Genomic DNA, 9,728 nt, shown 5'->3' with positions numbered 1-9,728 from the left:
AACTATTCCAGAACAGCTGACCGTCATGTCTTAAAATAATAACTGACTGTTTTTGTTACTTACTTACCTAATGCCACAGATGTAATTTCGTGGATAAAAAATCTATTTGTTGCTGCTCCTATTAAGGGGTTGCCACAGCGTACCATCCATTACAGCAGTTAGAATCCAGAAGGTCAGTTAATTTACCACCAACTTTACCTCTCATTCTCCCTCATCTTCCTCGACTGGTAAAGCCGATTTTTCAGACCAGTCTTCTTTAAAATGTCCAACACATCCTTCCCTGATCTTGTCTTGAACTGTTATGTGTCTTTAACTCCTCGTCTGCTTTATCCGGTACTTCCACACACTCCTCTCGAATTTTTTCCCTCTCACTACCACTCAGCATCTAGTTGGAGTTCTGTAGGTTGCATCACTGCCACTCTCTCCTTAGCCTGTGTCTTTAAAGCTGACTTTCATGTCCAGTCTTCCTTAAAACTAACATTAAATGTTTCTCTCCCAACACAACCCCCTTCATTTTATCCAGTCTTTGGACCAGCAATGCAGTGGTTGGGGTTTGGGTGGGAATTGAACCCAGGCCTTCCACATGACAGGAGAGAAACCTACCACTGAACCACTGATGCCAGTTTTGGAGAGAGAAATCAAATATTGTTCTATAATGTTGAAAATAAATTGTGTCTAAGTGGACTGGCAAGACAATAACCAAAAGACAGTGATAACGGATGATGAAATAAATTAGGAGAAATATATATATATATTTTTTTTTTTACTAAAAAAGAAAAGAATGTTATGATTTTATGTGAAGTATTCGGCATTTGTAAAGAAACTTTTCTCAGAATCTAAATAATATGTTTTTTTAAAGTTATGTAGTTATTATTTTTGTACATTTTGATTTTTGTTTCAAGATTCCAATGCGTCATGTCTTCCGTCCTCCTTTCCCCTACGCCCGGCGGGAACGACATTAACAGTCGTTATACCGGAAGTGTTTACTCGCGCCCTGCGTTTGACAGACGTTTAACGTCAGAGTAGGGCGGGTTTTCAGTGGAAAGTGCTAGAAAGAAACGAAGCACAGCCGTTTGAAAGCTGCGATATCCTTCCGATAGAAAATAACATTCTGCAGTTTGTGGTTTCTTTTGTTTGTTTTCCGAACCAGTGCACAATAACATCTTATTTATATTTATTTAAAGAATATACCAAAAAGATAATAATCTTACAGAATTTAAATGTAATGTTTTATATTTAAAATTTGTCATTCGTCCTTGATACTTAAGCGAGCAGCAAGAATCAATACTTGCTAATACAACATATATAATTATACCGGTTCAAACACTGAACGTATAAAACAATAATACTAATAATCGTAATCCAATGAATGTGGTGTTATATTTTTTTGTTTACAAAGAGACAACACATAATGTTCTTGAAACAAACGTCACGTCAAAATTTAATTGCAGTTCCTTTATATGGCTTATACGTGTTTTTTTGCTTTTTATTAACGTATTTATATTAAGTTATATGTTTTATTCTATGTCTAGCTGCCTTTTAGGCGTTTAAGTGAAGCGCTGCACGGTTTACCATGACAACTGAATCCGGCTTATGATCAAGTCCAGAATCGCGCATTAGCTCCCTAGATAGTGCGTCGTCACTGCGTAGGTCTGTCTACACTGTATAGTGTTCACTATGTAGTACACTATATTGAAATTAGTACGCAATTTAGGTAGAAACCAAGGCTGTTCTACTGCAGCGGTCCCGCGGAGTGATACGACACTCTGACATATATAAACTATAGACTGGAGAAAACCCTTCCCGTCCTGCTTTTACTCTCCTGCATCAGAGTGTGGAGGAGATTGGAAAGTGTTTGGTTGCATTATATTCAAGAGAAGCCAACGAAACGAAAGTGAAGGTACAATATCTTTTCGATGATTTCTTTAATGTAATCAAAGTTGATAAAGATAATAGTTAGATTTGTGATAAGAAGCTGTGAGATTTAATTCAGACGGTAAAAAAAGGTTGTGGTTAATACGAGTGGCTGAATCGGATATAGCCATGCCTTTCGCTTACTTTACTTTAACTTGACTGAAAGATGTTTCATCGGGATGGGTAGTTAATTTAGTTAGTTAATCACATGGTTATATAACGTTAGTTATCTCTGATCGATGCCGGGCAGGGCTGAGCAGGTGCAGTGGTGATGTTTTAGATAAGGACCCGTATTACTGTATAAGGTGTATTTGGCTTAAAAGACTGTAAACCTATTGTTTCTTTAGATCTAAGAAAGCAGAAGCGATTTGAGTTCCAACAATAGGGAATGTTAGCACTGTTGTGCGCTTAGCTTGCGGCGTATTACTCGGCTCCGTCCCAAATGGCGCGCTGCGTCCTGTCCAAGTGCACTACTTTGTTATAGAGGAGAATGGCGCTTATGCACTCCGTAGTGCGTTATAACATGGGCCTTCCTCTTGTGATTCGGTAATGCGTCTCTAATGTGACGTTCGGTTTTAAATAGCGCTAATATAACCTGCTTGTTTAAAACCTTATAACGCTGATTTGCTTTACTTAAGTAAATGTTTAAACCGTTAAAATAAAAACATATAAAACGTTATTTTTTAAGGCCAATTATTACTCTTTGGTAAATCTCGTTCACGTGCGCCACTGGCTCGTGTGCTTTCATGAAGCACGTGGCCGTGCCCTTTGTGAAGCCGGAAGTTCGGCCATGTTAAACCGTGAACGCGCAGGATCTGCTTCGACAATAAATACTAAGTTGATCATTTAACTTCATCTAGGAGTTTTTTTTAGAAGCTTAATTCCTTTTGCGCTCGTCGATAATGATTTCAGTTACATTATTAGCTTTTTTTGAAGCTTTTCTGGTTCTGTCATAAACAAATCTAAAATTGGAGTGAAATTAATTTCTAGTTTCACGCTAGAATGAGGATTTAAATGAGCTCTGACCGGAATAAAATGTCTTTATATAAAGAATTGTGTTGTAGTTGTATAGTTATTGAATGTTGTGTACAAGATGGAAGTTGTTTATTCATTTATCCGTCCATTTCTTTCTCTTAGATGCCTGAAGAAATGCGCCAAGAAGAGGAGGCTGAGACCTTTGCCTTTCAGGCAGAGATTGCTCAGCTGATGTCCCTCATCATTAACACTTTTTACTCCAACAAGGAGATCTTCCTCAGGGAGCTGATTTCCAATGCCTCTGATGTAAGTGTTCATAGTAAAGGGCAAAGGAGAGGGATTTACTTTTAATATAGTTTAGACAAAATATCAAGTCACATACTTGGGGAAACCGTTTGCAATTAACTGCAATGATTAATGTAACTGTTAAAATTGATCAACCGAATACTTCAGTCCGGTTTTACCAGTTGTGCAGCAGGTAAGCTTGGAAGTCCGACTAAGGCCTAAAAAAGGGGGGAGGGACTTATTTAAATCTCAAATGTAATTTGTGTGAGCATAACTAAGCTTATTTTAAGTATAATGTTTTACCCTTTTCAAATCTTGCATCCGTACATTTCTGCATGTAAAATAATTTTATTTATAATTTTTTTTTTTTTCCTTTGTAGGCCCTTGACAAAATCAGATATGAAAGTCTGACTGATCCATCTAAACTGGACAGTGGAAAGGACCTAAAGATTGACATCATTCCCAACAAGCATGAACGCACACTGACCATTATTGACACTGGAATTGGCATGACCAAGGCTGATCTCATCAACAACCTGGGAACCATTGCAAAGTCAGGAACCAAGGCCTTCATGGAGGCTCTACAGGTACAGTATATTTAAAAGCATCAGGAAGGTCTCATTATAAATAAATGAGAAGTGAGTAGCAAGGAATCTAAATGGTCATTTAGGACCACACCCTGACAGATGCTGTAACGTTTGGTTTTTGTAAATGGGTTTCTGATTTGACCCGGTACATGGTTATACTCACAATTTGTATCACTTTTAAAATGACAATTTTCCTTCAGATCAATAATGTAATTTTTTTTGTTTAAATTTTCATGTACTTGGCAGACTATTGCAGCATAAACTTGAAATGGAGATGATGAATTTTATAATGCAGTGGGACCTAATGCTCAATCTGAACAAAGTAGTTGCCAAGTCAGGGAGTTTATGCATTTGGATAACCATAGTTAATGATCTATGCATGGTTCCCCTCAGGCTGGTGCAGATATCTCCATGATTGGGCAGTTTGGTGTAGGCTTCTACTCTGCCTACCTGGTGGCTGAGAAGGTGGTCGTCATCACTAAGAACAATGACGACGAGCAGTATGCCTGGGAGTCCTCAGCTGGTGGCTCTTTCACAGTCAGGGTTGACCATGGTAGGTTGATTTTGGTGCATGTACAAGACTAGTTGGATGACTGTGCATTGTGTAAATTATTAATGCTCAGCATGTTAAATGTTTTGAATTGGTCAATGTGATTCATATTTGTACAAGTTAGTGATGGTTTGAGTTTGCTTCCAGGTGAACCCATTGGCCGTGGAACCAAGGTCGTCCTTCATCTGAAGGAGGATCAGACAGAATACATTGAGGAGAAGCGAGTGAAGGAGGTGGTCAAGAAGCACTCTCAGTTCATTGGATACCCCATCACACTCTTTGTAAGTTACGTTTATGTTCATTCTAGTTGAGGCATTGATCGGTGACCATGGTCTTATTAGTGATTTGCATAAAGTAATACAAGTTCTTGATCATTCTGAAATCTGTGTAGGTGGAGAAGGAGCGTGACAAGGAGATCAGCGATGATGAGGCAGAAGATGAAAAAGAAGAGAAGGAAGAAAAAGAGGAGGAGGAAGAGGGAGAGGACAAGCCCAAAATTGAGGATGTAGGCTCTGATGATGATGAGGACTCGTCCAAGGATAAGGACAAGAAGAAAAAGAAGAAAATCAAGGAGAAGTACATTGACCAGGAGGAGCTGAATAAGACCAAGCCCATCTGGACCAGGAACCCTGATGACATCACCAATGAGGAGTATGGAGAGTTCTACAAGAGCCTGACCAATGACTGGGAGGATCATCTTGCTGTTAAGGTATTAAGATGAAAATCTAAACCCATGTAGTAGGAATGTCCGTGAGTAGCAAGAAGTTAAATGAAAAGTCTTGTTTAGCCATTGAAGTAAGTTGAATAATGTGATTGTGTAGCATGACTACTCCATAATGATTTGTATTTTGGGTAAAGCCCTTGTCTTGTTCTAACCCTAGTCCTGTTCTAAAACTCCTTTGCCATAGCACTTCTCTGTTGAGGGACAGCTGGAATTCAGAGCCCTGCTCTTCATCCCCCGGCGTGCACCTTTTGACCTTTTTGAGAACAAGAAAAAGAAGAATAACATCAAGCTGTATGTAAGGAGGGTTTTCATTATGGACAGCTGTGAGGAGCTCATCCCAGAGTACCTGAGTAAGTTTTGAATCTTAAGCTTTTTCTCTTGTTAAATTGGATGCACAGAAGTAGTTTACATAAGGCCCAATGTGCAAATTTCAGTTTGTATTAGTGCAGTAGATATTTATGTATTTATTTACCTCAGACTTCGTCCGTGGTGTGGTCGACTCTGAGGATCTTCCCCTGAACATCTCCAGAGAAATGCTGCAGCAGAGCAAAATTCTGAAGGTGATTCGCAAGAACATTGTGAAGAAATGCCTGGAACTGTTTGCTGAGCTTTCTGAGGACAAGGACAATTACAAGAAGTTCTACGAAGCCTTTTCCAAGAACATCAAAGTAAGAACAAGACCTAATGCTCAATCATAAAGGTTTATCGCTGTACTTCAAGCTGTTCACTGCACAGTAATTATTTTTTTTTCCTGACTTTCTTGCACTCCTAGTGGTTTTAATATGGATATTTTTTGCAGTTATGCAGCTTCTGTAAGCTGTGATGTTGTATAGTTCCCCCTTGTGTATGGCTATCTTTAGCTGTGGTGTTTTAATTGTACCAAGTCTAGCAATTAAACATATATTGTTTAGTGGCTAAATATCAGATTAGGAAACAAGTGATTAACCTTTTTTTTTTTTTTTTTTTTTAAAGCTGGGTATCCATGAAGACTCCCAGAACCGCAAAAAGCTCTCAGAGCTATTGCGCTACCATAGCTCACAGTCAGGGGACGAAATGACCTCACTGTCAGAGTACCTCGGCCGCATGAAGGACAACCAGAAATCCATTTACTACATCACTGGTATGTCTTGAAGGGTTTTCTTTCTTTTCTTTTTTTCCTTCCTTGGGTATATGTAATTTAGCATTTTACTTAGCATGTGGAGGCATCTAAGAAACCTGTTTCTCTCCCCAGGTGAGAGCAAGGACCAGGTAGCTCACTCTGCCTTTGTTGAGCGTGTCCATAAGCGTGGCTTTGAGGTCCTCTACATGGTGGAGCCTATTGATGAGTACTGTGTGCAGCAGCTGAAAGAATTTGAGGGCAAGACTCTGGTCTCTGTCACCAAGGAGGGGCTTGAGCTGCCTGAGGATGAGGTAGAGAAGAAAAAGATGGAGGAAGACAAGGCCAAGTTTGAGAGCCTCTGCAAGCTCATGAAGGAGATTCTGGATAAGAAGGTTGAAAAGGTAAACAAGACGACTTGAACTGCTTGTAGAACCACAAAGATGAAGTCTACAGTACAGGATAAGTTGTGTAGAGAATGACTGGGTAATTTACTTGCATGCGTTAATCTCCACAGGTTACAGTGTCAAACAGACTGGTGTCTTCACCTTGCTGCATTGTGACAAGCACATACGGCTGGACCGCCAACATGGAGCGCATCATGAAGGCTCAGGCTCTGAGGGACAACTCCACCATGGGTTACATGATGGCTAAGAAGCACTTGGAGATCAATCCTGATCATCCCATCATGGAGATGCTGAGGCAAAAGGCTGAGGCTGATAAGAACGACAAGGCTGTAAAGGATCTGGTGATCCTGCTGTTCGAGACTGCACTGCTCTCCTCAGGCTTCTCCCTGGATGACCCCCAGACACATTCCAACCGTATCTACAGAATGATCAAACTGGGACTTGGTAAGATGCCATGCTCTGCTTGATCAGATGGATTAAACTCTCAATACACCAGTGTCATTGTTGTGCTTAATTCTCATTTGTCCATGCAGGTATCGATGATGACGATGTACCCTCAGATGAACCAAGCTCTGCTCCTGCTCCAGAGGAAATCCCACCACTAGAAGGAGATGATGATGCCTCTCGCATGGAGGAAGTTGATTAATCAATTTATGCCATCTATTACCTGTTCATCCTCACTTTTTCCCAATGCATTCCCTTTGCCCTGTATTGTGGCAATTTGGTCCAATCCTCTTATTTTTGTTGTACAAATTGGAATTGAATGGTTCTTCCAGCTATATAAAGTTATACTGTTTTCATTGAGCTTGGTCTACTCTTGCCCTACACATTTAAGGGGTGGACTGCAAAATGTGTTCTGGATGAGTCCAGGCTGGTGTATGTTCAGTGTTTGTGTTTTTTTTGCAGAAATTAAATGGTGTGATAATTAGTTGAGACTCTTGTTTTCTTTACACACAAAGCTGATTTCCTATGAATTAACTGAATAAGGTTTGTAGCCTTTTTAAATGTTCTTGTTTCTGTTTTAAATGTTGGCACCAAATTACAATTTACTTCTAGACATTGCTTAAACTATTTTGCTGAATCAAAAATTAGCCTAGCTGCCTCATATTTTGTTCTAAATTGATACTAAAAAGGGATAAAGCCTATCCACAGAAATGGTGTGGGACCTGAAGGTCGGTTTTCTATTTTGAGAACTTGAGATTGTAGTAAAATAAATTGGGTACTGATTATTGGGTATTTGCATCCTGAAGATTTGGTGTGGGCGGAGTTTAAAGTTGCCCTGCTGAAAGGTTGACTTGATGGAACCATGCTATAGCACACGGCCATCTACTACAGTTTTGCAACCTGGGTTCATTTAGACTATAAGTACACAATGTTCAATTTTATGCTGCCTGTACTTTTAGTATGCTAATTAGGCCCAACCTCCATTCTATGGCACTTGGATCATCTGACCAGAAACCTAATTTTCAATAATTGCAAGAAAACTTGTTTAGGTTTCCAACATCTTGCTTGGTTTGACGAATGTGACTGTTGCTTTTGTATACTCATTATTCATTAACCTCTGCCAAAGATGAGTGTGTACACAGGATTAGCCTTGTCGCTGTTCAATCATTACAATGTTTATGCAGCAAATTTTATTTGGCACAATGACTTCCCTTTTTTTTCCCTCTTCATTTTAACATAGATTATTATATATATATATATATACATTACTGTATAAGTGAGTCAAGCGCTACACGAGAACAGCCAGTGCTATGCCCTGAATTCTGACAAGTCATGCAGGGAGCTTTCCCAACATGGGTAAAACCGACTTCTTGTTTTCCCTCTTAATTATACAGTAGAGGCGGCACAGTGGGTGGTGTTGCTGCCTCACAGCTTCATGATCTCTGATTCATCTTTGGACTTGGGTTACGGTCTGGAGTTTTTTTTACGTTAAGGTGAGTTTGACCTCTTACAAATATGGTAGTGGGTGTACTGCCTAAGATGGTGTAAACAGGTGAGACTACAGACTACATGGAACGCACTTTGAAGGACGGCAATTTCCCCTCACAATTTTAGGGTTAAGGGCCCAGTGAGACACGTCGCAGCAGTATTTTCTTGATTTGTTTTGCATTAATGTGTTCATAAGATCCAGACAGAACAGGTTAAATGTTATTCATTTATTTTTTAGTATTTTTGCAATTTGGCACTTTGGCTGACGGATACTCCTCACCCTGGAGATCAAGTATATCAGGCATTTCTGCGGCAGTTACTTAAGGGGTCATCGGGTTGCCAGCCCAGTGCCCAATTATCATACGCACGCTGTATTCAATTTGGGAATGCCAGTTAGCTTAACCTGCTTATGTCTTTGGACTGTGGGAGAAAACCAGAGTACCCAGAGGAAACCCGCCAAGCAGAGAGAACATGCAACTCCATAGACGCGAAGCGGGAATCAAACTCTGACCCTGAAGGTTATTAAATGGGATGCACCTTACTGTTAGTCACAATTTTATTTTTTTATTATATAGATCTGTCACATTTTGAATATCATGAGAACTAGCAGACTGTCACATGACTCTGCCAGGATGTTCATTAGATGTCACTTAGGGACTTCATAAGTTAAAGTCAAGAATAAAGCTGAGTAAGGAACTTTCCAGAACATTTAAAGTGTACATGATGTGTCTAAATGGGTTCTTATGGGCTGAGATACCACATTGTTTCAACTCAGTCTTGTACAGTGTTATTAACTAATATTTAAAGATATTTTTTCAAAGATACATTCAAGATACAGTGGAACCTCGGATTGCGAGTAACGAGGTTTGCGAGTGTCCCGCAAGACGAGCAAAGATTTTTAATAAATTTTGACTTGGAAAACGAACAAGTCTTGGTTTACGAGTACCAAGTATCATGTATCACGCATGCGCTTCTTGTTCACTGAGCCAATGGTTTTTCTCTCTCTTGCACTGCAGGATTGTGGGTAATCGTCTCCCCTGCCGGGTCTTAGTGTGCAACTTTGGTATAATCAGCATCCGTGCACGCGTGTACTGTTTATTATAGAGCAAAAGAAAGTCTCAATAGAGAGGCTAAAGATCTATTTTTTCTCTCTCAGTATCAGCTTGCACTTTGTGTGCGCGCACATTATTGGACACCCTTCACACACACACCCCTCCCCTCCTCTCACCTTCTCACACACATACACACTTTCTGCTCT

At 39.8% G+C, this 9,728-nt stretch overlaps 1 protein-coding gene across 1 annotated transcript; it reads left to right on the top strand.

Annotated features, from left to right (window-relative positions):
* The first annotated feature begins 1,772 nt into the window (after positions 1-1,772).
* hsp90ab1 (heat shock protein 90, alpha (cytosolic), class B member 1) lies at positions 1,773-7,466 on the top strand. The gene is made up of 12 exons (XM_053489566.1): positions 1,773-1,900; positions 3,052-3,195; positions 3,555-3,761; positions 4,155-4,314; positions 4,459-4,592; positions 4,703-5,020; positions 5,220-5,385; positions 5,513-5,703; positions 6,008-6,155; positions 6,267-6,535; positions 6,649-6,982; positions 7,072-7,466. Exons 2-12 carry the CDS (start codon positions 3,052-3,054, stop codon positions 7,182-7,184), a joined length of 2,184 nt encoding a protein of 727 aa, XP_053345541.1. The 5' UTR covers positions 1,773-1,900; the 3' UTR covers positions 7,185-7,466.
* The last annotated feature ends 2,262 nt before the right edge of the window (positions 7,467-9,728 follow it).

Source organism: Clarias gariepinus, chromosome 27 (assembly GCF_024256425.1).
Source record: "Clarias gariepinus isolate MV-2021 ecotype Netherlands chromosome 27, CGAR_prim_01v2, whole genome shotgun sequence".
NCBI lineage: Eukaryota > Metazoa > Chordata > Actinopteri > Siluriformes > Clariidae > Clarias > Clarias gariepinus.
Note: the sequence above shows the minus strand (reverse complement) of the source record. Positions and strands in the feature narration are given on the sequence as shown.